This window comes from Camarhynchus parvulus, chromosome 1 (genome assembly GCF_901933205.1).
Source record: "Camarhynchus parvulus chromosome 1, STF_HiC, whole genome shotgun sequence".
Taxonomy (NCBI): Eukaryota; Metazoa; Chordata; class Aves; order Passeriformes; family Thraupidae; genus Camarhynchus; species Camarhynchus parvulus.
The window spans coordinates 28,693,710-28,720,702 of NC_044571.1; the positions used below are offsets into that span (position 1 = coordinate 28,693,710).

Sequence of the window (26,993 nt, forward strand, 5' to 3'; positions counted from 1 at the left end):
GGTCACAGATATGAAAGGTCTGCTCACAACCCATGTCAAGACTCAGGGTCTAGTGATGTTCTATTAGATACAGCTTTTTTCATGAAGGTAAAAGATGCAGATCCTTTACTCCTGGAACCATATTAATCAGAAAAAGCCTTAAGTTTGCATGAATGGAACCATTTTAGAAAAATCAATTAAGCAGTTTAAATGCAAATTTTCTTCACACCAAATGTCAGCACAAATAACATTTCCTATAGCTTTGCCCTTCACAGAGGAAAAAAAAAAGAACTATTTTTTATTCTACAATGAACTTTGCTAGAACTAGCCATTTTTGCTCTATGTGCATTCTCCACTACTAATCTTTTGCTACCAACTACAGTTAGACAGAGCCTACAGGAAAGTGTTCAGAGTATTCAAAACCAGTCCATAGTCAAAACTGTAAAATGAACCAAAAATTAAAGGAAGAACTATTATGTAGTGTGTTCTCTTAAATGTGACATAAAAAAGTTCATAATAATGAATATTGTGACACAAAAATATACATTGTATGTAGCTTCAGATGTGATAGTATGGCCTTCTGTGAAAACATAACTAAACCCAGGAGATCCTGGGTGGCACCTCCAGAATAACATGCACTTGACTGGGAGCTGACCTTATTTATTACAGATAACATACTTACATGCATTAATGAATAATATGACTGCTTGCCAGTATAAAAGAGGAAGTGAAATGGTCGGCCATCTTCTCCCCATTGGATTTCTAATGGAAGGCAAGATTAGACAAGAAAGCAATATACAGTCCCTAAAAAAAATTCCCTTGTATCTAACTGCAGTTATAAACCTCTGTCATAATACTGACTGTCTTTCTAAATATCAGAGAACAAAAACATTTTACAGGTGTTCAATCTGCCTGGAAATCTAATAGTTCAGACAATCTTTTTTAAAGCTAATCTCCCTCTGCAACAATAATAAAATATTTAACATTATAATTGTAAATAACATTTTACATAAAGAAATCTCTTGTGTACAACTCTGAAAGATTGTATAGGTGGTATTACAAATAGAAGTACACATTTTAGTGTAAAAAGAAGTACAAAGTAAGAGACAACTGAAATCTACACTGAAAAGTGAAAGATTAGCAGCTCTGGAAAAAACAGGGCTAAAACAAAGATTTTATTCTTTTTATCAGCATAATACATCTAAGCTAAACTAACTATGTGTACACTTGTCTTGTGGGCAACAACCATATTCAGAACTTGGGTAATTTTGGAACTCATTTGTGTTATTACATTTGGGATATTTAAATACAAAGACCTATCCTACAGTTTACATAATTAGTTCAGCAAGAAAACAAATGTTTCATATTAATTCAGAATATCCAGTGCATTCTATTATTTAAAGTCAAATTTCGACTTTGGAGAAAAAAAGAGGCAAACTGAGATAACATAAAGATCTCTTTCAAATAATGAAAAACTACAAAAATAAAAAACTGAGAGCTTTTTACAAACTGAACTGTAGAGAAAGCCACAGCCATTTTATTCAGCGAAGTTAATTAAAGCTACCTGTAAACTGAGGGCAAAGATAAGACTCCAGAAACCTGTCTGATAAGCACAATATATATTGGACTGGAACACCAAGATATATATACATTCAGAAGCTGAATGTAAAGATACAAAACTTAGCAGAAAAGAAAGGATACAGGGGACTTTACCCATATACACTACTAGTGTGATTTTCCATGTATGCAGTTGTGAAACCACATTTTGTTGAAAAAACTGTTGTGGAAAATTTCCAAAGTATAAATTTAAGTTTTTGTACTTCGAAGTTATTGAAGATGCAATACATAGACGAGACAAAGCTGCCTTAAGAGATACTTATTGAATGTGTTATTTTTAGATTTAAATACAAAACTAAACATTTATACTAATTTGTTCTTACAGTCCTCAGGATATTGCTAGCATTTCAAAGAATGCTTTAGTCCTGAAAGCATATAGAATAGTAGCTTAGTTCTTCCATAAAACAGCCCTTGGATTTTAAAACTACTAAATGATTAACTCTCTCCTACCCTTTCACTTTCTACTTTTTTACTTCACAATACAGGGACGTTGAAAAATAAGGCATGATACCATTTGAAAGCTGAAAATCCAAAATTTCAGATCATTTAGACTGCTTTCCAAAGACATTAAGTCCTCCAAAAACAAGTATCAATTATTCCAGCAACAGGAGAAAGGAAGGAAAATTTTAAGATTTTAATGATAATCAGAAATGTTTATCTGGGACCTGATAGCTCAGTGAATGTAGAATTTCACACCCATGCTACTAGTTCATACCAAATACTAGTCAAAAACAGGTAACAGGTTTTGACCTTATCTTTCAAATGTTCTATTTAAAATTAAATTATTGATTTTAGTGAACTGACCAACATACTGGCATATCACTGACATCTGGGACTCTAGATGGTGTTTCAGGAGCAAAACCAAAGACAGTATGGACAGATATGCAGAGTTAGGACTTTAAAGTCAAAGAAGTGATTAGGAGTGGTTCTACTCTGTCTATTATTTGAAAAAATCCAAACCTGTAGTTTCTAATCTTCTAGAGCAACAAAGTTACAAAGAAAACTTTTCGTTTAAAATAGTATTAATGAATATTTTATGGAGGTGATAGACAGCTCTGACAAAAAGCTACTGAATTTAACAAAAGGTTTTCCCATGACTTCAAGAGATTCTATGCATCATTCTATTTATTGCTTATTTTTAAACAATGAAAAACATTTATCTTAGTCAGTTAATGCAATTCCTGAGAAGATCAGTGGTACTCTGGAATAGACTGATAATTTTTATCCTAAACCACAGAATATCAGAATAGACTTTTACTGCTCATGTCTTAACAGTCATTAGGAACATAGGGAAAAGAGCCAATCCATAAAAATAAGAAATTCTACATATGCAATAATCCTAATACTTAGAAATAATAAAATAAATATCTAAGAACACTTACTTCTCTGCTCTGGAAAAACTTCAGTAGGATGCTGTAAATAAATGAAAAATATCAGCAAAAGGGAAAAGTTACTCCAAGTAACATGCTACAGTTATTCAGAAATGCAACAAGAAATCCTACCTTCATCAGAGGTCTGGCTTGTTTGTCGAATAAGCCAGAAGGAAAGAGATAGGCAATAGCTCTCTGAAAACAAGAAGAAAGATCTCGTATGTGACTTTTTTCCCACAAAAGCATCATCAAAAACATAATGTATTTTCTTCTGCAAAAAATAGCATAATTTTTGTACAGTAGGCAACCAAATCAGTAAGAAAATATGACGCATATGTGATGTGCTGAAAAGAAAAGCAGATAATTTCTTCTGGAATCCTCAGAGGTAAAACCTCATTCTGAAGGCTGTACTCCATTGCATTAGAATGAGTGAACTTTCTTCTGCCAAATTTAGTTTTTATAGAATGCATTTATCATAACTTACCATAACTACTCAAGTGCAAAGGCCACCTTTATACACAATGATTTTCCAGTAAAATTTCAACTGCTGTGACTTCCAGAGGAAATCACAACACTTATTTATTTATCTTTCTGAAAATATCAGTGCTTCCTAAAAGTGCCTACTGACAGACCAAGCATAGAAATTTTACTTAAGGCAACAGGAAAAAGCCAAATTTTAAACATTTGGAATCCCACTTTCTACAATTTCCAGACATAGTTTCCTCAAGTCTAAAAAGCCATGTTTGTTGTGGCAGTAATAGCTATTTTACATAGCCTAAATAAGCATTTCACTGATCACTGCATTTGGAAACAACTGTGAATTGCTAAATCTTTGCTGAACTTGAACTGCCCAGAGAAGAAAGACTCAAGTGACATCTTTTTTTTTTCCACTAGATACCTGAAGGTTTGATAAAACACTTTAGAAAAATATATGACATTCATCACACTCATTGTTAACTGTTTTCACTACGTACAAGGTACATACTATTTTGACTTAATCAATATTTACCAGTATTTATGTGATATATAAAATGAGCATTATTTGCCTACAACAAATGAAGTTAGTATACCAATATTCCAAACCATTCTGGCCAAAATTTAAGGCAAAGCACCTTACAAAGTTAAGCCTTATGACATACATTTCTGCTCAGTATCATCTTACTCTCCATCTTAAATGTAACTAAATCATAATTTAATAATGCAAAAACATGCATTCGTCAGAGCTGTTTATTTTAATTTGTTTGTAAAAACAAACCAGAAAAAGCTAGCCACCAAAAGCTCCCAGATGTCGGAGTCTGGCAAGTGTAGCCAACTTCAGACAGTGGGTAGCAGAGCTTCAGACAGAAATATTGTGCTTGTACAGTAAAATGGACCAACCAAATAAACCCTTCTGGCAATGGTCTCATTTATATTTCTATTAGACAGTACAGAAAAGTAGAATTACAATAAAATCTGAGGTTAAAATCTTCTCTCAAGAAGAATGGCTCTTTGTTAGCTAGGCTACCTTACGGCTATTACTTGCTGATAATTTTTTCCATAGACTTGGAGTGCTTTGTCAGTGCTTCAACAGATTTAATATGCATGGAGTGTAAAAAGACCTAACCTATTACTTTCATTAATCCCCTACTGGCATTCTGAACAGAAATTTTCAGAATTCTGAAGCAAACAAAAGGCTTAACTTGATTTTATAAAATGGTAATTTTGTTTCTCTTAGTGACTACTGTATTCCCATTTGTTAGTCAATGGGCATTTTATGCATACACACAGTAGGTGAACACCTATTTATGAACAAATGGGGATTAATTATGATGACAAGAGAGAAATCTACTGTGAGCCAAATGATGTTAAACCAACACCTTATATAATATATTAATAGAAATTATTACAGGGTCCTGAGACTGACTGTGTGTGTATTTAAGACATAATCTTTATACAAGCATTTCCAGAATCTCAGCCAAAACAGTTACTGTAACTATGACACCTTAATAAATGCCAAACATAACAACTTAACATTTACAATGAAAAAAGTAGCTGCCATCTGAGACCTTCTACTTCTTGGAAAGTTTATTTTATTGCTCAGTGTATACTCACGTCTTTCACACTACAGCATGAACACATCCTGTATTAAGAAAACCTAGCATCTACTCTCATATCTCACACAACAACCAACCAAAGAAGAATGGCTCATTTTATAAGCTTATTTTTTTGTTGTTGCAAAATGGAAATAAATAGTCTTCCTGACTTCTCTCTTTTTATGGAAAAGTAATCGAGGATGAACTATCTTGGAATGCAACAGATTCCAGTTCAGCTTTATTCAGAATTCTCTTCTTACTTTCACATAGCTAGGTTCTGAGGCTGTACTTTACCAACTACATAGAAAGTCAGACTGCCTCTTGGGAGCTTCATCTACAGAAGCTGATTTTGTCTATGCAAATGTTTCATTTTTGTAGAAAAATCTTTTTAGAAAGCCCTGTACTAGCAATATAAAAAGATGGTGGATCAATCTGAGGAATAACATCAGAATTAGTCCCTCCAAACTGCACCTGAAGCACATAACCATGAAATTATTTTCCCAAAATCTTTTTAAAATGTCTTCAGATATGGAACATAGGTTTCCTTTCATGAATCTCCAGGTCTCAAACCAAAATTCCATAGAGAATTAATTGCACGTTAGTTGCATTTTCCTGAACAGAAAAAGCAGGTGAATGTCCCTCTTAAGACTTTATAATCAAGGTGTAAATGCTAGCAGTAAAGTTCCCAAGAAACCTTTACATTTAACTGCAGTTTCCCATTCCAGAAGTGGTTTTCACCTCAAGGGTCCTGGCTCATACCCTTTTTTTAGTGCTTATTTGGACTTGAACTCCAGATTAAAGAAACTGTTGTGTTGAATATGAAGAACTACTTTCTCAGTGTCATCATCTCAGCTATAGAAGATATATTCCCCCCATTCTAGACTCCACAGGTTCTGGGGCTGCTATTTCACATTCTGTTTGATAAATCACACTGTTGCCATTGTCTTTGGAAATAAACCACAACTTTCTAAAAGTGAAACATCCATAATTATTTTCAGCAGAATCACAATTAAAAATCCTGGTACCTTATAACACAACAGTATTTCCAAAAATAACTACATAAATTATTTGAAAAGGTGGAATGGGTACAGTCTGCCTCTGCTATGAGTTACTAAAAAAAAAAAAGTCGTGTTTTTAAGGATTTGAAAATCTTTGTTTTTGAATTTCACTGTTGATCCACACAGAGAAGAGGAAAATACCCAGTAGTCACACCTTTAAAAGCAGCAGATCATAATGAACACATTAGTAACAAGGTAGTTTACATCTGACATTTCTTAAACTGTACAGTTGGTAAACGTAAATTTCCTGTACCAAACTAAAAGAAATCCTGTTATATCATCATTTGTTGAGGGACCAGAAGAGTCAATATACTGCCCACAGGACAAAAATGTCTTTCACTTGCAGCTTTAAGTTTGAATTCAAGCCAGTTGGAATAACAAGCACAACCTTCCATCCCAATTAAGAAAAAAAGCCCAAAAACAGAGAAACCCCAAAAATCTGGCATTCCTTCAAACATAAAAACCAATTAATTAAATAATCTGTCCAGCCCTGCATGGGTATGTCATGTAAATTCAGTGTACCTGCCACATCCTCACCTTTCCTCCTCCCTGTGGATGTTGCACATCCTGACTGCTGATCGTCATTGCCTTCCTACCACCTCCCTACAAGCCAAGAAGTTGTTTGCTCATTTTCTCACACGTCAGAGACTAACTCTGAATCAAACAAATTCAGCTGGGTCAGTCAGAGTTACATTTTCTTTTGCTTTTTATTTCCCAATGTCTTGAGAAACTAAGAATTCAATACTTTAATTCAAATAGAGTTGACTGAGTCATATTGGGATAGGAGACTTCAACAGTTCAGTTCTTCAATTGATCTTGCCCATTTTTATTGAAGCTCAAACACAAAACATTCCACTAATTCCCATTGCTCAAAACATGTGCAAAGATAGTTATCTAAGTAACATCCAGTGAAAAAAGGTATTTTAGGGAAAAGGAAAGAAGAAAAAGAAATCTGAAAAACCAAACACCACCTCTACCCCTGGGGCTCCTTTGCAGCAGCACCCTTTTTGGCAGCAGGCTCAAGAATCCAGCTCATTCCTGTTTAAATATACACGAAATTTTAATCATCAAAACACTGAAGTGAGAAGTGACACTTTATGCCATAACATTTTAATGAAACACCTGAGCAAAAGCTGTTTCAGCTTCTACTCCTCAACTTGATCATAAGAGAGCCACTTCCCTTCTTAAACTGTGCCTCTTGAATCACATCATTTAGTCACTGTACTTCATCACCTCTTAGACCGAGATGTTTTCTGGAACAGCTGTTTTCCTTCTAACCACACTAGCAGTATTCTTTAACAGTTTTCAGCATCCAAAATCCAGAATATCAGGGGTAAACCCAGGAATGAATGAAACAAAAATGGGACACAAAATGTTAACTCAGAAATATATGTCTTTTTTATTTAACAGGACAGAAAGGTTAAGAACAAAACAAACCACAATGCCCCCCCGCCCCAAATAAAAAGTGACACAACAAAGTTTATATTGCAAAACAAACCCCTCCTCTAACAACTAACTACTAAATTTTATTGAAACACCCTCATCACAGTTCACCTACAGCTAAATTCTAGCTTGTACAGAAAGAAGTTTCAAATCCAAGGTGACATACCATTTTAACTCTATCACTTGGAAAAAAACCAAAACAAGCAAAACAATCCACAGTCATTATATTAAAAACCCCACATTTTTTAATATTACATTATTTTTATACTATGTAATCACTTTCAAAATGAAAATTAATATCTTGTCATGAGCTTGCAGAGAAAAAAAAAACACAAAAAATCTGTTGAAACAGCCTTTATTTCTATCTTCATTTCATTTTTTCAAAATATGGAACAGTATTAGAAGGAGTAAAAAAAAAATACAGCAGTCATCAGCTCAGATTTATGCAGAAGTAAAAAAATACTGATGCAGAGTTTGCTTCCACTGGGAAAAAATTAAAAATACTTGAAAAAAGCATTCTAGCTTCAACTACTTAAATAAATCCAAAATCCATTATTTATTTTAAGGACAATGCTGGACAAGACACCCTTCTTGCAGACAACAGGCAGTTCAGAAACACATTTTGTTCTGAATAACATTTCTGACATTTCACATTTGCCAATATTCACTCATTTCTAATACTCCGTGTTGCTAAAATTTGAACATTATTTAGAAATGAGACGTGCCAAGTCACCTTTAAAAGCAACTGGATACAAGCATTTTTTCATGAAAGAAGCCTTATTTTTTTAAAAGAAACCTGTTGAGGAATTAAGTCTTTCAACATTTAACATTTTCACAGTTAACTATCTTACTGGTATTTTCCCAACAATTTAAATGCTAGTAGAGGAAAACATATATTTTATGTTCAAATTATTCCATCTGCTTGACAACAATCTATTAGGTCATAAGACAGACAACAAGCAAAATGAATGCAGATCTTTAGCTTTTGAGTTTTACTAACTCTTACAGGGAAAGAGTATTCCTTTATGATGAGCTGGTATCTGAGAGAGCATTTAGTGACTGCATAAAAATGAATAATAAAAATACTGGCATATAAATAGGTCATGAAGCTTAAGACACTCTTCTTATATTAATCTTACTTAGATTCCTGGGCTTTAAAGTGGAATATCACAGAACTGACAGTGGAAAACGGCTGTGGGCTGTTTACTACAACTGTAAGTTAGAAGTTAAATCACAAAATAAAAGGATTACAGATTCAAACGGGAAAAAGCACTAGGTCAGGACTGCAATCTCTATTAATTAGGTATCCCAGCTGGGCAGTGGGTATGCAGCTGTTAACTTGATCAATGACTTACCTAAATGTCATCTCTACTGATTCGCTTATAAATTACCAGCAAGTGAGACTAATGTACAGGTGCTAATTTATTTAAACTGTTCTCTGCAGTTCTACATAGCTTTATAAACTGCATCTGGCACCTAATGTTAGCTGTCAGTTGTACTTAGACATGCCTGTCCTAACGACTCTGTTCATTAGAAATGAGCACAAATTATGAAATATTGTGAAAAATGATACATCAAATGGAATGGGCAAAGCGAATCAATTAGAAAAACTTCATAGCACATATTCACACATAGGAGAATAAAACATCCTAGCTTCAGAGTGAGGTCTATAATACCAATTAAAAAGCAATTGGTAGACTTGTGCAGAGTTATATATCAATTTGCTGGATTTTTTTTCTCCTCCAGAAATACTGTTGTAATGCACAGCTTAACTTTTCATTCCTAAATAAAAGTATCAGTAAGAGGCAATTCTGCTTCCACAACATCCAAGGATTAGCAAGTAAGTCAACTTATTTTCCTTTTTTAAAACTTCACAAGGTTTAGCTTTTATTAAACTCTACCTAAAATTCCAGTGAAGGACAGAATCCTAGGATGTCTACTTTTGAAATACACTGCAAAGACTGATTAACAGCAGAAGACATGGAGGTATATAAGTACTCATCAGAAAGAATTACTGCTGTTCAAAATGTAAAGCTTGGTAATTCTCCTGCCAGTGCTTAAGGAGCTTTTATATTTTTATAACAGAAATTTAATTATGCATAGCAGACACTATTACACACTCTAATTACTTCCCAACACCTGATGGAATATGAAGAAATCAAACCACAGATACTTGGTATCACCAAACAAAACTACTCTTTTGGCCCCACTTCTCCATCATTTCAGAAGCAGTCTGCAAAGCAGTCTCATACTTGTCACCTACACTGCATTTGTAAAAGCTAATTTCCAGAATGAATCTGTTTCTACTAATGGTGGAGCTTAGTTAATGTTGTGCAAATGATCATAGCACTGTGGCTTTATAAAGAAGAAACCACTACATAGATACAGTAATTTTGCATTTCTTGTTTTCTAGAAGCCTTTCCCCTAGACCCTGTCAAGGAAGGAAGGAAGCCAGACTACAGATTAATGCATTCTCCTACCATTAACCTTTCAGGCAAACTGACCTATCAGCATCATCATTGTACTGTATTAACATGGGAGCTATTCTGACATGGTAGATTGGTGCATGTTTAGTCTACAAGAAAGTAACTAAAAAAATAAACGCCATTAAAGGTAAAAAAAAAAACACCTGAAAAATACATGGAAAGGAAATTTTACAGTTTGCAGAGAAATAAAATAGCCAATGTAAAGAAACAGACTGGTATTACTGCTGACCTCAATGAATACTTTTACTGTTGACCTTACCCACTTACACCTAGACTGGCAGGGTCTCTGCACTGGCACTTGTTTGTAGAAGGGCAGAGAAATTCCTATGTCTCTACACAGACAGTATCAGTGCATAGCTTTGCACTCACAAAGCTTGATTTCCTGTGGATTTGTGACCTGAACTCAAGCTGTCTTTATGGATTTTCTGATACCTGGTAAAACTCAAGTCTCATTTCAGTCTTTTTCTCAACAGGCCATTACTCTGGATCGCTGTACCTTGCTGCCTATTTTTAGAACTTAGTTTTGAAGCCTGTCAAACATGTTTGAAACGAGCTTGTATCACAACCTACAGATTATTTCTTGGCATAAGCACACCGCCAAGACCTTTCAAATGGACACAGCCAAGCAGACAGAATTTTGTCACTGAGGGAGGCAACAAACAAATCTCCTCTCCCTGAAAAAACTAAACCATGGACGCCTCTTGCTTTGCACATCCCTATCTCTATCCTAAGGGCCCTGCTGGCCCACTGGGCTGCCTTGGCTACAGCAGCAGAGTGGCTGCTGTGCAAAGAAAACTTCTGCCATGAGACTTCACGCAGCTTCACCTAAGAGTGAATGTCACTAAATGACATTTCTCCTTCCTACCTCTGATGTATGATAAAATAAGACAGATATGACAGAAGTGAAGGCCAGGTGAGACATAAAAAAAAAAGACAAAAGAAAAAAAAAGAAACATCCATGCAACAAAACATTTTTCTGAGTGAAAGGGAGCTTATCTCTACATGAGCCTAAATGACAGAAAGAGGAGGCCACCCATCTGCCACTCATGAGAGGGAATGACAATAAAACAGTATGTTTGTAGATACTGATACGAGCTTAAATTCACATCTACATTAAAATCCTCAAGCTAAACCAGTGCACTGGTTATAAAATATCCTATAAAATTTAATATACGTTACCAACAACCACTGTATCATGCAAGAAAACCCTAAATATACACAGCAGGCCAAATTGAGAGTAAACGTTTTGAAATGCTACATAAACCTTTACAGTGCCTCTTATAACCTGAGATCAAGGGGATTACCCATTAGCACTTTTCAAAAGAACCCACTGTGCTTTAACAAGATATAGTATACAGCTCTATACAGGGATGTGTGACCTCACATGGTAGCAGAAGTAGAATGTCTATTCACAGTCACAGTTGCAACGTTTGCAATGTATAGCAGCATTCCTGCTTATTCTGACAGTTTGATTAAAATTCACAGAGAGCTGAGGGGCTCATGCTGAAGTAAAGTGCCTTCAATATCTGAAACTCTACAGTAAATTACTTCTCCAACAGAGCAACTGTACTTACATCAATATCCTCTTGGGTAAAAGTTTCTGGATCTTCTCCCATCATGTTGGCTAAATGTCTCTTTCCTAGGTTGAACTCTTCAATCTGTTTTTTAATAAATGCCTCCGTGTACTTTTCAGGTCCTGAGGCTCCTACATTTCTCTTCTGCACTGCTGTAGTGGTACAGATCAGCCTTAATGTCTAACAGAAATAAAAAAAAGTGAGAGATTTATTTTACATTTCTGGCATAATGAGCACTAAATAAAATTAATGCATGAATACTATAGCAAGTTATTCATATCTATTACAAGATTCAACACACCACAGGAACAAGTTAGGAAAAGCATTATTACTCATTAAACCATTTTCTTCCAATGGTTTAACATCCATGAACAGATAAACACATTCTAAAACCTTCAAATTTTCACACATTACAATTAATTTAGAAGATTTTTTTGATGGAAAGAAACATAGTATATCCTAAGTCAGGAACATCCAGCAAAAGCAAAGAACAGCACTGATCACAGATGCCATCACAAAAGAAAACAAAAACCATCAGCAAATAATCAGGTTTTGCCTTCACCTAAAGGCAGCCCACAACAAAGTATGATAAGAATATGTGGGGCAGCTGCCTAGTGGCTTTTCAGAAGCCACTGATCAAATACTGATAAAAGCTCTGGAAAAGCCAAGGCGTGTTCCTTCCTTTTTGTGGCGCCAGAATGGTGCTTAAGCTACTTCACTGTCTCAAGTAGACCTATTAGAAAACTAGGAGGGCAGTCCAGCAGCCAATACTACTGAGCACTGTACCAGCTCAAGTCATAACCCAAAGGGCAGTTACCTTCTCAAGCACACAGGTTCGGTCTCACTTCTATCAAGACAATCAGCTGTTTAAATGACTAATTTCACTCATGCTCTCTGCCAGACAAACTGGAGCTTCACTGACAGAGCTGAAATGTCTCAATTCTGGCCTAGAGTCAATATTATGCACTATTTTGGCTCTTCAACATTAGTATTAAAGTTCTCTGCAGCTTAACTATTCCACAAACTGAATGAGAACTGATTATTTGTGTGGTCTTCTGTGAGTGGGAGGAGGGAGGGAATCACAAGAAAGAAAGCAATGTGAGACAGAAAAGCAAAGACAGAAAAAGAATCACTTCTGATTCAGAAAAATGCCAAGTTTTGTTCATCACACAGTACCCTGAAAGACTTCACCCCCACCCCTTCAACGTGCCATGGCTAGGCTTTGTGAGGAGACAGTGCAGCCTCACAAGGCAGAGAGCACCCATAGCACAGTTCAGCCCTGCCAACATTCTTTGCTCCACTCCCTTTACTCTCCCTGTGCCAGCTCTGGGCCAGGACTCCTCTGCAAGCCAGCTCAGCTGCCTACATGGGGCAGAACACTAACTTCTGCTTCATCCTAACAAGCAGGCAATTCTCAGCCGAGCTGGTTAAGTCTGAGCAGCTCAGAACTCACTTTTCAGAGAATTGCCAAAGCTGCAACAAGGAGGCGGCTGAAACACTGTACTGGAAGAAAGAAAGTAGAGGGGGAGTCCTTTCTTTACCTTCATTTCCTTCAGCAAATTATTAAATTGCCCTGATGCTCTGGGAGCTGCAGCCTCAGTCTACCTTTAGCAAAACACTCAAAACCAAACACATGCAGCAATGTGAAGTAGTTAGGGTTCTGATTACGAGGAACAGAACAAAGATAGTATTCAAAATTATTCTATGTTCTCTAAGTCATGAGAATTGTCTTCTTCAGAGCACAATTTAGACATGCTGAGAATTTTGATGGATTTCATCCTTCTGAGCTCAGCTAATATAAATAAAATAAAACACTTGCTACCCTCCTGTAACTAACACAAATTCAACAGTAATCTCAAAACCCAGTTATAACCACAATACAACCGCATGTCTCATCAAAACAAGATTACATAAATGTATTTGCAAGGCAAACAGAAAAGCAGATCAAATTTGTACCTTCTGCTAGCAACATCAGTTAGCTTACAAGAACTTCTCCTGTGACAACAAGCTTTTGGTGTTCTCCATTACATGGTCAAGTCCTACATTAACAGGAAATGAAACACAGCTTTTCTTTCTACTTTCAGAGTGCCCAGTTGATATTTTGGACATCTGGCAGTCCAGGATGGCCTGATCCAACTCATCTAATTTGCTGCACATATGTAAAGCTGTTCATGACAATTTACCCATCCATGCCTGTGTCAGTGTTCCATATACAAAACGTAACAACTCACCTTGAAATTTCAATTTGAAATATAGACTACAACATGCTGCCTTAAACCTGTATATAGCCCATGCCTGGGCTGCAAGATAGGGCCCATGAATTCAATCAGGTTTGATATAGAAGGTAAAGTAATCTTTGAATAAGATCACACAAGTCAGAAAGGACTGACCCTCTATGCTTTCACCTGACAGACAAAGATTTGTCCCTCAGGGTATGAAACTCAGGAAAGTAACATACACCTCTGCTAGAAAAGATTTTAAAATAGGTCTAAGGTAGAGTTTGGTGCTGAAGAGCCTGTTGCTGCTTCATTTTCTCCACAGCTTATATATATTGCATGTAGACTAATCTTGGTTTGTCTCTTCCTTTTCCTTTTCTCTTTAATACTCATGTTTCCTGTGAGGAAGCATTGACATAATGAAAAGAATGAATGAATAATGAAATAATGACAGAATGAAAAGAAAAATAATCAAAATTTTGAATGTTCACATTTTCCACAGGCAAGGCTCTGGTGATTTCCTTATAAAGCATTGAGGAAAGAAAAGGTTTCTCCACATATTCCCTATTCTTCTCTCCTAGTCACTCCTCAGGAAAGAATTCAATTCATCTTCTAACTTGTCTTAATAGTAACTAATTATTTGTAATTCTTGATAATGAACATATGATTCCTTATTGCTTGGCCCAAAATAGCTTTCTCTCTGGTATGCTTTAAACAGAATACTTTAAAAAAAGATTGCTTTCATCTTATTCCTGTCAATTTCTATTGTAATTTTCTCATTTTTGTCATTCTTCCCTCAAGCTATTCATATTCTTCCCTAGTTTCAATTTGTCACTAATCAAAAGTCCCTGGACACACAAACTGTTCATAATTAGAAAACAGCCTCTTATGTAAATTAATATCTATTGTATTGGGTACCTCTTCTGGGATAAGAGCACTATTTCATGGGTGGCACAGGCGGAAACTGCAAAGCACAGCTAAATGCTTCTGGCATTTCAGTCAAACAAGAAAGCATGCTCCTCTACTCTGTAGAGGAAACCACAGAGGTTTGCATTCACTTCTCACACATTTCATAAAGCATTACTGAAGACAGCAGCCTCACCATTTTAAAATAATATTAATGCTTATTAACAATGGTCATGAAATAATATGCTCTTCCACCAGAACATGGGAGAAGGGAAAGCCTTTACTCCTGGACACAATTCACTGTGATTAACCCTTCCTTCCCAACTCCTTTCTGAGCAACCTAGAATTAAAACTGTTTGGCAAATCCTGATTTTACAGGAGACCATAAACTTATAGAAAATCAGCTTATGTTAAATTTGCCTTAGAAAAAAAATTAGCATTTTCAGACAACTGCAACTTCTCTGGCCTATTTTCCTCCAAGAAGAGAAGTAACTAGGACTGTCTGTTTACTCATCCTGTTCATTTTGCTTCACTGGAGTTACACAGATATAAACCAAACCAACAGAGAAGTCAAGTTTCCCGTACTTGTGGAATGGGAGGAAAGGTGGACTGGAGTCAGGAGATTTAAATTCAAGTCCAAAAGTTCTTTGTTTTACAACAAGACACAGTTACAGAGACAGAAGATTACACCAAAAGACATGGCACAAATACTGTTGCACCATTTCCATGATTCTTCCATGCTCTAAACTGCAGACTTCAACCACCTCCTTTTCAAAAACCATGCAGTGCACAAACAAATTTGTAACAAGTTATCTCTGGGGTAGGACTTCACTAAGAGATGTGGAACTGGAGCTGTATAACCTGCATAATCAGTATGCAGGACTAAAGCTGCCCAGTGCCCAGTACTCCAGCTACAGGCACAGCTGCTGCTACTGAAAGCCAGTAGACACGCAAGACAGTCCTCTGTTAGCTTGTTGCACAAGAAAAAAACACTCTTTACATAGCAATTATACAGAATATAAATGCTTAGAGCCATGCCAATTTCTAAATAATTGCTTTTTCCTCAATAAGTGAGTTTTGGATTTCTAGAGCGCTGTTTCGCAAAAATGTGTTTTAATTGATTTATTTAAAACAACATTGGTATAATCTTAGATTTTAGTTGGCCTACAAACTAATTATGTGAACAAGTATCAGACTGATGTCTCAGAAGCATTTTGCAAAATACACTGGAAAGCATCACAAGATGTCAGCAAATATGCGTAAGTGATTTGATGGTTTTTTTAATACCTGATTTCACAAAGTATTTTATCAGAAGAAGCTTTTTTTTCAAAATTAAGTCCCTTGGCAGGTAACCACAGAACTGCATCTCATCTGCTCAGAAAGCTTTCTGTGCATGTTTAACGAAATCTACATATTAAGTTTTGCTGTACAGTGGGGAAGTAAAAAATAGCTCTAAATGCATCAATGCATGGCGAAAGTCAGATGTGTATAACAGGGAACAGAATTCAGATCTGGTTGTTTTTAGGCTCAAATTTTCAGGTACTAAGAGGCTTTCCAGCTGTATCTTAGCTAACAACTGCAAAGGTTGTAGTTCTGAAAGTCTGTCACCAAAGTACCATAATCTCTGTCTGATATCGGTACATTTAGCATCCACAGTGATTTAGATAAAGTACTCAACCCAATCAAATTAAACAGGAACTCTGAACTCTTCTGCTGAGAATAGCTATTCAATCACATCAGAGTGAATGATAGATAGTAACTAAGCTAGACTCTCTTTTCTTTGTAAATAACACTACATCTCTGCCATTTGCTTATTGGAAGAATAGGAAACTACACCTGTTGCTCAGTCAGTGCTAAGGCAACTGAAATTACAAAGTTCCGCTTCCATTTTGCCTCTCAATGCAAGAAACTTTAAAGTTAAGAAATCAAACATTTTCTCCCACTAAGACAGACAAGAAGTAACGAACTAAACAACTGCAAGGTATTTTTAGGACAAGCATCATAAAAAAAAATCCAAACAGTCAGGACAGGTAAGTGTTTAACATAAGAAATTGTTATAGCAGGTCAGAACATGGATACAACAACTTCTACCCTGTTGTCAAACACAGCCAGTATGAGAAGCACAAGGACAGGACAAACAGGTAGTGATAATTTTCCCAGGGCACTTGCATGGTTTCCAGTAATCTGTAGTTCATACATGCCACTATCTTCTTTTTTAATGGTGCTCAGTGAAATGTTCTTCCAAGTTTCTCAAGTTGCTTTCTGCATTCACATAAACACTTACCATCCTGAACATTCTCACCAAACAGTTCCCCAGGTTAACTACACCTAATGGACAGAAGAGTCTCTAAGGTTTCTGGGCCCTGTCTCCCATTAGTTCTCCTCATATCCTTTGGTTCACAGACAGCTAGACAATTTGTGTATAGCCACAGGCTTAGGTACTGATCCCCTCTCTGGGGGCGAGAGGAATAGATAAATGATCCCTCAAGGCTCCTTCCAGTCCGGCCTTCCTCTGTGACTCCTCCTTTGAGAACATTCTCTCATTTACAATACCAATCTTAAAACTTAAGCATGTGCCTCGCCAAGAAAACCAAGTTACTGTCATAATCATACTTTCTACACAAGGCAACCAAAGCAACATGAACTATTCCAACTGAGAATGAAATCAAGTATTAGAATATTTTCAGCTTTATTCTTTGTCATTCTTTGCACACCTTAATAAGAGCACGTATTCCTGACGGCTGCATAAAGAACTACCCACATGGGCACCAGGCCTTTATCCCTAATGAGTGAAGTTAATCTAGATGTAAACCAATATAAATAGCTCAAATGGCTCCTTCAGGCATTACATTTCATTTTCTTACTGCTTCTTCTGTTACCCCATGGCTTGGTTTAGTTCAGTCACCAACAGTTCTTCAGCCCATATTATCCTAAATTACTTTGTAACTTGAAAGCATTACCAGCAGGCCTTTTTATCCACTTGCTGCTCACTAATTAAACATATATACAGGTGTATCAAATACCACTGAACAAACAATACTGACAGCAGCTAAGCTTTTTAATTAAATGGCAATCAGCTGAACACCCCTACCCCCAAAACAAAACGATTCTGTTTAATCATAAGTTACCTTACTTGTGGAGAACATTTCCCTCTCCACTGCAGGTATTCAGAGACTGGTCCTGTGCAACCTGCTCTAGTGGGACATGCCCCTGCCCATGGAAGGGGGTTGGGACTAGGTGGTCTGTAAGATCCTTTCCAACACTAATCTTTCTGTGATTCTGTGCCTCATGATCTACTCACCTGATGACCGAACACCATTGACAGAATCACAGCATTGTCAGGGTTGGAACAGACCTCTGGGATCATCCGTCCAACCCCCGTGCCAAGGCAAGGTCACCTGGAGCAAGTAGCACAGGAATGCTTCCAGGTGGCTTTGGAAGGTCCCGGGGAGGGAGACTCCAGTCCCTGCCAACATCAGTGTTAAGAAGTTCTTCATGTTGAGGTGGAACTTCTTGTGTTTTAGCTTATTATTCAAAATTATCAATCTAAAACCTGCCATCTTTTGCGCTGGCTTTGCTCTATATACGGCTCTGTCAATTCTAGGCTTAACCAAGCTTCTTCTGCTCCACACCAAGGGAAGCAAACACAGCTCACGGAACAGACAACCTGAACGCGGCGCCAGCCCTCGACACTCCCCACGCAGGGCTGCCTCAGCCCCGCCGGCCCAGGAGCAGGGGCAGGAGCACACCGGGGCCTCCCAGGCAGCGTCGCCCCGTGGGGCCATTCCCCGTGGGGCCATTCCCGGCCCTCCCCGCCCGCCCGGCTCTCACCTGCGCGCGCGGCCCCGCGCCCCAGCGGCGGCACAGCCGCAGCACGCGCCCCACGGCCGCCGCCATGACCGCGGCGCTCCGCCCTCCCATTGGCGGGCGGGGCCGGGGGCGGGGCCGGGCCGCGCCTGCGCGCTGCCGCACCGGTTGAGCGTGTGGCCGCGGTTCGGAGCTGGCGCGGCTTTGGGGTCCTTCTGGCGCCTCGGCGTTCCTGAAATGCAGCCCCGTCGGGAGAGTGGTGGCTTATACCTGGAGTGACATTCGCAGTGGCCACCAGCTCAGCAGGAACCCCCGGCGCGGCCTCCTGTCCCGGAAGGACAGCGCTGAAAGCAGGACTCCTGTTTGAGTACGCAGCGCTGGGACTTGCCCCAGTGTCTGGGGCAACTGCACTGCTCTGGAGATTTGTAACATAAAACAGATTTCACCTTAGCTCTGAACTGGTTTGTTTGGGTTTTTCCCATGGGGAAAAAAAATCGAGGAATCGCAGGATCAACTAGGTCGGGAAAGACCTCTGAGGTCACCGGGTCCACGCCGTGGCAGTCACCGCCGTGCCAGCCGGCCCATGGCTCTCAGTGCCGCGTCCAGCCCTTCCTTAAACACCTCCCGGGACGGCGACCCCCACACCACCGCGGACTGCCCGTTCCAATGTCTAATCACCCTTTCTGGGAAGAAATTCTTCCTAATGTCCATCCTAAACCTCCCCTGGTGGTTCAAGCTTAAGTTCATGTCCTCTTGTCCTGTCGCGGGTTGCCTGGGAGAAGAGGCTGATCCCCAGCTGGCTGCAGCCTCCTTTCAGGCTCTTGTAGAGAGTGAGAAGGTCCCCCTGAGCAGCCTCTCCTTCAGGACAAACAGCCTCAGCCCCCTCAGGTGCCTCTCATAGGATTTGTGCCTCAGACTTTTCACCAGCTCTGTTGCCATTCTCTGGATGACATATTTTAGAGACACAGCGGTCATCTCTTGCCGAGGGGAGGCTGATGTCAATCCTGTCATCTCCCAAGGTGATGACAGTGTCTCTGGATGCTGAACCTTGGAGCCTGACAATGTTCCTAGTTTTTTTGAGTTACATAGGAGATACTCTTAGAGGTGATTGGATTTTGTCAGTAGTTTTTTCTGCCATGGGAGAAGTGGAAATGAATTAAAAACTGAATTTAAGAAGCTTTTCTTTAGTTATAGGAACTTTCTTCTTAAGAGAAGTTACTATTTGAGAGGAAATTCTAAAAAGGAATCTCTGCTTTTCCGGGTTTATTTTTTTGTTAAGTTTTTCATGGGTTGCCCTTGTTTCCCCTCATGCAGATGAAAGTATGATTTCCTCTCTGGGTTATCAAAGAGGTTGTAAGAAAACTGGCCATGGGCAAAGAAAGTCATCCATGCAGGGAGGTCAAGGAGGAGCTGCCTGGAAAGGTGCATTCATTCTTGCAGTTGCCAGCTGTGAAAGTGAAAACATCAGCAGTTTTACTGACATGGATACGTGCAAATGATTGCCATGAACACTGCACTGAAGGAGAGCAGTGAAGTGTCTCTCCTGCACGCACCTGGCCAAGCGCTGGGAACTGCAGTCATGGTCTCAGTCACAGGGTGTGTGGGGATGGCATTTAGCTGCTAGCTGTTTCTCAAAAGAGAAAAAGGGGGTTGGTTCAGGGTCACAGTCCCACTGACCCACCTTCTGGAGCAGCCAGCAGAGCTGAAGGGGTGGAGAATGCCAGCGATGAGTATGGCCTCTTTGCGGCCTATGGTGAATCCCATCTGCCATCTGTCGCCCTGCAGCTTGGCTTTGTTCAGCAGCAGAGGAGCTCTTCAGTCCTCACTGTGCTCAGCAATTGTTACTTCTCACCCCTGTCAGCTCTACAGAAACAAAGCGCTGCTGGAGTGAATGGGTTTTATTCCCCACGTATAATTAATCACCAATTAAGCTTGAGGAGCAGGCCACCTATAAAATATCACCCGCTTATTCTTGGTACCTAGTTGAACTAAATACAACTTCTGTGATTTCCAACATTTTTCTACTCCTATGCTCGCCGTGAAAAAAATCCTAAATATGTTTGCAATCTGGAGCATGATTTCAAAGACATTGGGATTCATACAGCCCATGGTTTCAGCTGGAAGTTACAGATTTGCTCTTGCATATTGCTGAATGGAGACTGTGGTGCATGTGAAGTCCAGCACTTAAGGGCTGTGTTGTGTTTCTCTTGGATCGTTAGAGCTGTCAGCCCTTAGAAACTGATGGCTGCCCCTTCAAGGTGGAAGATTTTTTGCACAAATTTCAGGTGTATTTCCCAACCATCCTGCTTCTACCAAAGAGTCTGCCTGTGCTTGCCTGCCCCTAGGATTCATTTGTACACTGGTCACTGAGTGACCATTTTCTAGACTGATCGGGAGCGCATGTAGTTATTACTTTGGACGCTTTGAAGGTTACGTGCTTCTGTGGTAGGCATGGCTAGCATGTTCCAGAAAGATTCCTTCTAGTGGAAAGATTCTGCTTCTGCTTGGGTGGCAGGGGTCTGGGTTTGCCAGTTCAAAATCAGTTTTTAGCACAAATGAAGGTAGGATAAAAATGAGCAGAGGTTATTTACATGCTCAACCACCTGCACCCCATCCCTCTGTCAAGATTTGTTAAGACAGGGGTGGAGGGAAATGCAAGAAAACCATGTTTAATCTACTTATCCCAAGATTAACTGCAAAGGGCTTCTCTTTCTGTCTGTGTTTAGTTGACAGACTGTAGATGCTTACCTAATCCATGCAAACTACCCCAATGCTTCACTAAGCCCTCTGAGGAACTTTAGGCACTTGTATAGCAGGGATGTCCTTCTTGAGCCCAGCTGGGCAATATTCTGCTCTGGGGACCTGTTTAAATTGTAAGCCTGATTACCCATGTCCTTGTGTAACCTGCTATTCATGCTCTGTGCAATCACAGAACTGGGGACTGTTGCCTGCAGCACATTACCTGCTTTTGTTTTTAGACTTGGATAATGAGGGGTGAGTGTATCATTTGGGACTATTCAAAGCTTTGGAGTGCTGTCTTTGAGGGTGGCCTGACAAAGAAAAGGGTGCCTCTGTGTGGGGCTTGAGGTTTCTGAAGTGAAAAATCACTGAAAGCAGAATAAGGAAACCAGGCTGACCCTGTCTCATGCATGGGTTGCGCACAGCTGGAGGGGCACATCTATAGTATATGCAAATTCTTAAGCACAAACCTAGGGCTAGCTCCAGTCCAAAGTTGCTGATTGCTTACATTACCAGCCTACACACAGGCAATCCTGAAGTGAGACTTGGGGTCTTCTTTTGTAATCAGAGATGTGATTTGTAGATAGCATGAGTTCAGGTTACTAGTATGGGTAGTGTGAAAACCAGTTGCTTGAGGAACAGGTATCCCAGTGGCAGTGCTGGAGATGTATGGCTCTCCAGCTCACTGCCTCATAGAAGCAGTCCAAAAATTGGCAAGAATCTGTGGCAGCCTAAAGATCCATTGAGCCTAATGGCTTCACTCTACCAGTGATATATGCTTACAGAATCACAAAATATGTTGAGTTGGAAGGGACCCATCAGGATCATCAAGTCCAACTCCTGGTCTTCCACAGGACCATCCCCAAGAGTCACACTATGTGCCTCAGAGCATTGTCCAAATGCTTTTTGAACTCTGTCAGGCTTGGTCCTGTGACCACTTTGCTGGGGAGCCTATTCCTGTGTCCAGCCACCCTAAGGGGGAAGAACATTTTCCTAATAACCAACCTAACCCTCCCCTAGCACAGCTTCAAGCTGTTCCCTCCAATCTTGTCACTGGTTGCCAGAGAGAAGAGATCAGTGCCTGCCCCTCCTTGTCCCCTCACAAGGAAGTTGTAGACTCTGATGAGGCGTAAAGACAGGGCAGATATACAGAGAAAAAGTCTCCTCATTGGTAATGAGCTGAAGAGTGTATTTAGGCTTAGGTATGAGGGAAATTCACACAGGAGAAGAGGTCAGAACTTGATAAAGCAAGATCTGCTGCCTTACAACAGAATAAGCTAACCTGCAGCAGACATGGGGGAGTCTATCTGTCAGAAAACAAAGCAAATGGTTGTAGGAGGGTTAAAACTTCGCAGGATGCCCTAACCCAAATCCATTCTGCAGAGATGCCTAAAATTTTATGTTGTTTTTGCTAAACAGAAATAAAAGAATAAATTTCTTTTGGAATTCTGATCTCTTCTTCTTATCAAGTGTTTTCTGTTCCCTTTCCCCTGTGCCTTTCTTCCTTAAACTGTAAGTACTTCAGCTGAAGTTCTGAGGCAGATGTGCGAAAAGGGACAGCAATCAACAGGGGCTGACTGGGTGACATAATCTCAGGATGTTACAGTATCCACATGCATAGAACGTTTCTCAGAGGCTAAACTAGGAGCACTTGCCAGATTGCCTTTGTGCCCAGGGAAGTTTAGGAACAGCCAGGTCCAGTGTTGAACAAAAATTGGAGTTTTTGTCTAGGGATAGTGCTGGAGAAGAGTGTCTTGACAGAAAGCTTTGTGTTTTAAAAGCTGATCAGTATGTGTTCGAAAAAAAAAAAAAACCCAACAAAATGAATGTTAAAAATGCAGACAATTCAGCAGTATTATAACTCTGTTCCAGTTAAGTGATTTCCATATATTTTATGACATGTGTGTGCTTTTTGACACAGAAATTGTTTTGCATTGATCTTCCTCATCACTATTGAAAGGCTTGAGACTGATATATCTAGAAGTCATGCTTTCTGTAATGCAAACACATAAATTCTATTTTAAAAGGCTAATAATAACAACAGCTATTTCATTGCACCTACTTTTCATCAGATGTGGAACGAGCACACTTCATTTCATAGGCTGCATATGCCAGCTACCTAAGGGTTGTCAATTATGTTACGCTATAAAAGGCACAGCACTTAGGGGGCTGTCAGTCAACTTCGTAGTGAGAGAGATTTCAAGAATCTTTATTCCAACACTATCGAATATAAAAATAAAGCAAATTTACCTGACAACACCAAATACAGAGACATCCTATTTCATTTTATAGTGAAAGTCGTTTGGACTGAGCATAGAATTAGGAAAAGTGAATCAAGAATAGTCAGAGACCTTTACTTGTAAACCAGTGCCCCCTGTTTTGTTCCTTACCACAACTTTCTTTCTCCATGAAAGAAGGTGTTACCCAGATTTTCATTGCACTTTGGATCACAGCCCTGCATCTGTTTTGTCTTTTTTTCATGGTCTCAAGGTTGCTGGTTGAGATTTTTCCCCCTCACAGTTTATGGGTATCATTGAGCACTGCAAGGAATTTTGGGGAACATTCTTTTCTGCAGTATGATGTTTCTGCTCTGCCATAATTTATGTGCTTGGGTAGACCCCACTGAATTTACAAACAGTTCCAAGAAAGAAAGAGAATTTATATGGATGTAATTAAGAGGCATCTGAAGATAGTTTTATCCCACATGAATGCCAGAGTCAGCCCAAAGATATATAGATGCAGTGTCTACATCTATTTTTAGCTGGCAAGTGCTTTTAGACTATGTAGTGTGTCTTTGTCATTTGTCTACCATACACTTTGCCTCCATATGTTTATCACTGTTGCTATTGCTGATTCAGTATTTCAATAATAGAATCATTTGGAGCTGTTCTTTAGACTAGTGTTTGCATCAGACTTTTCTGTCTCAATATAATTAGACTAAAGTCATTGCTGATCCTAGCAGCATCTTTTGAGTCAGAGCTGACATTATATCCAGAAGCTGTGCCTGTGCTTCTAAATAAAAGAGGCCTAAGGTCTGGCCTAGAGACAAATTGACCTCGATCAAGTCACATCAGCATTGACTAGGGCCACCTTACCTGTATAGCACAGCTGCTTGGAAGACCCCAAAATGGAACCAGAAATACAAATAATCTCCCTCATCTGGACACAGAGCAGTGGTAGTTTTATCCCTTCATCCCACAGAAGGAAATATATTGCTATTCCCATTACTGAACCAGCTCAGATTTATAAACTTTTCATTATTGATTCTTTTAAGGGCTAGGTACAAACATATTCAGAATAAATAGGTGAAAACAGTAGTTTTTCAGATTGTGTGTGCTTCTTGAGATTCATTTGTAGGCAGGGAGTAGACATTGTTAGTCCTGTCTGCCCCACCAGATAACCCGAAAATACATCTCAGAACACGCCCTCCTGGGAAAACATGAGGAATTGGCCATTGTACAGTTTATGGATGCTGCTGGAGGTTGTGAGTTCCCTCACTATCTTTGTCAGACTGCAAGCTCTCTGGTTTGAAGGTTGGCATGTGTCTTCCTGTGGCCTCACATCTTTCCTGCTGGATTAAAATTCATGCAGGTGCATGATGGTCAATGACCGAGCACTGTCCCAGAGACTGCTGTGGTTCCAGACACTCAGCTGATCCTGCTGAGCAGACCAGGTTGTGGAAACTGTGGTCACCTTGGCCACAAACTAGTCTAACAGAAAACCGCATTCACCTTCTGAGAATTGGATGGGAGCTGAACAGTTAGAGAATAGAAATGGTCCTCTCGGTGTCTTTGGAGTTCAGGGAATAGCAGATCCAGCACCTTGCAGTTTTCCATGTTTCTTGGAGATGCTCTGAAGAGAACCAAGTGGTTATTCAGAACTAAATTTTTTCTCCCTTCAAAATGAAACTAATGACTAAAATACCATCCCATTTGGAGCTGAAAAGGAAGCTTTAACTTTGCATTAATAGGCTTTGAACTAGTCTCTGAAATAATGAAGTACAAGAAATTATGACTTAAATTATTTCAGGTTTTTAAACAGCTGTAGCAGCAGAAGCTTCTGAGTCATCAGGGCTTCCACAGAAAAATCTAAAAAAAATAAATACAATGCATCTTTACCAGAAATAACAAGGAAAGAGAATGGCAAATTGGATCTGGATTAAGGAAAAAAAAAGCCCCAAAACCACCACAAATCACTGTTCATACTTTATGACCATTATATTCAAATAGCAAAGAAAATAATTTGCAGTTGTCTGCTGTAAAACTTCCTACTGAAACGAGCAAATCATGTGCCTGTATTGAATCTATGTCAAGACCATAAAGTGTCCAGCAAAACCACCTATCTAACATATTGCAGATGTCTTTCCCAGATGTTCCGAGTATGAAACTGATCATTTTTGGTTGCTTTTACTGCAGCAACCAGGCACTACCTACAGTCTGCTCTGTGGATGCCAGTGCTGCAAACCCAGTAATGTGACACCTGGAAGTTGTTCTGCTGCACAAGTAAAGATCTTAAAACACAATAATCTTGCGTGGATATGGTTGGAGAGGGAAGTAAGCATGCAAAGCTTATTTGGCATTCCACATCAGTGCAAGAGGTAACCCAAATGCAGAAATAGTACTCTGCTCTTGGAGAACAAAGCAGGCACCTGGAAAGTAGTTTTACTTACAGGTGTTTTCTGCCTGCCTCTGGAGAACCTGTCAGACAGTGACCACTGTGAGCCAAGTTCCAACTGTGGGAAATAATCCTGAGAAGAGTAGGAAGCACTAATGAGCACTCAACCTGACCTACAGTTAGAAAGGCAGTTCCTGTTTTGACATCTCTTGCTCTGCCATCTTTAGACATCAAAGATATCATTTAAGAGGGTAAATGATACAGTCTGGAGCTCACTCATGAAATAACACATGTAATTGAGAATATTATAAGTATCAGTAGAAACTGTCTGAATCATCACCTCCTTGCATGTGAGAATCTAATACTGCATGTCAACCTAAATCTGAACATCTGCAGCTAGCAACTGTATTTCTCATATTCTGATAAGTCTGTTTCTAAATGGGAGGTGAGACAGAAGAGAAAGTTTGCAGATTTTGAGGGGGAAAAGAGAAGGAAAGCCCATCTTCTGTGATCATAGTCACAAGCTGACTGATTTACTTACTTATTGATGACATAAGTCATGTGTCATTTATAATGTGCTATCACAATCCAGCTGGACATGGTTGGCTGGCAGCAAATTATCCTGAACCTTGTGGAGGTAAGTAGGCTCCAGCATATTTTAAAGATGCCAGACATTTTGTCTCTTTGGCCAAGCCTTCTCAGTCATTTATAAAGTTACATGGAAAGGTCAATCTCTACTTATAGATACAATATGATTTAACCAGATTACATTATTTCCATTTACTTAAAAAATAAATAAAATTTTTAAAGCACAGCAAAATGAATAAGCTTGTTAAATATCTCTTGGGAAAGGACTTCACTGTCCCCTGGGATATGACTGCTAGTTTTCCACTCTTCAGAATACATTAAAAAAACTAATCAGACTGGAATTTCAGTAGAGTTTCTGTTGGAATATAGAGGTTCTGAGCAAATACAGGTTTTTTAATGCAAGAAGCCTCCAGAAGACGATCTATTTCTGAGTGAAGTTGTCAGGGAAAATGTGACACTATTCAAAATAAAAACTACAGTTTCAAACATTAAAATTAAAAGGGGAGATAAGTCCACTATATGTA

At 39.0% G+C, this 26,993-nt stretch overlaps 1 protein-coding gene across 1 annotated transcript in view; it reads right to left on the bottom strand.

Annotated features, from left to right (window-relative positions):
- MRPS9 (mitochondrial ribosomal protein S9) overlaps positions 1 to 18,642 on the bottom strand; it is a 33,896-nt gene extending 15,254 nt beyond the window's left edge. Inside the window, exons 1-5 of the mRNA XM_030953672.1 lie at positions 18,553 to 18,642; positions 11,600 to 11,779; positions 3,099 to 3,161; positions 2,979 to 3,009; positions 662 to 741 (exon numbers count right to left, since the gene is read on the bottom strand). Of these exons, the coding sequence (XP_030809532.1) occupies positions 662 to 741; positions 2,979 to 3,009; positions 3,099 to 3,161; positions 11,600 to 11,779; positions 18,553 to 18,642 (444 nt within the window). The remainder of the gene's footprint in view (positions 1 to 661; positions 742 to 2,978; positions 3,010 to 3,098; positions 3,162 to 11,599; positions 11,780 to 18,552) is intronic.
- Positions 18,643 to 26,993: the final 8,351 nt, after the last annotated feature.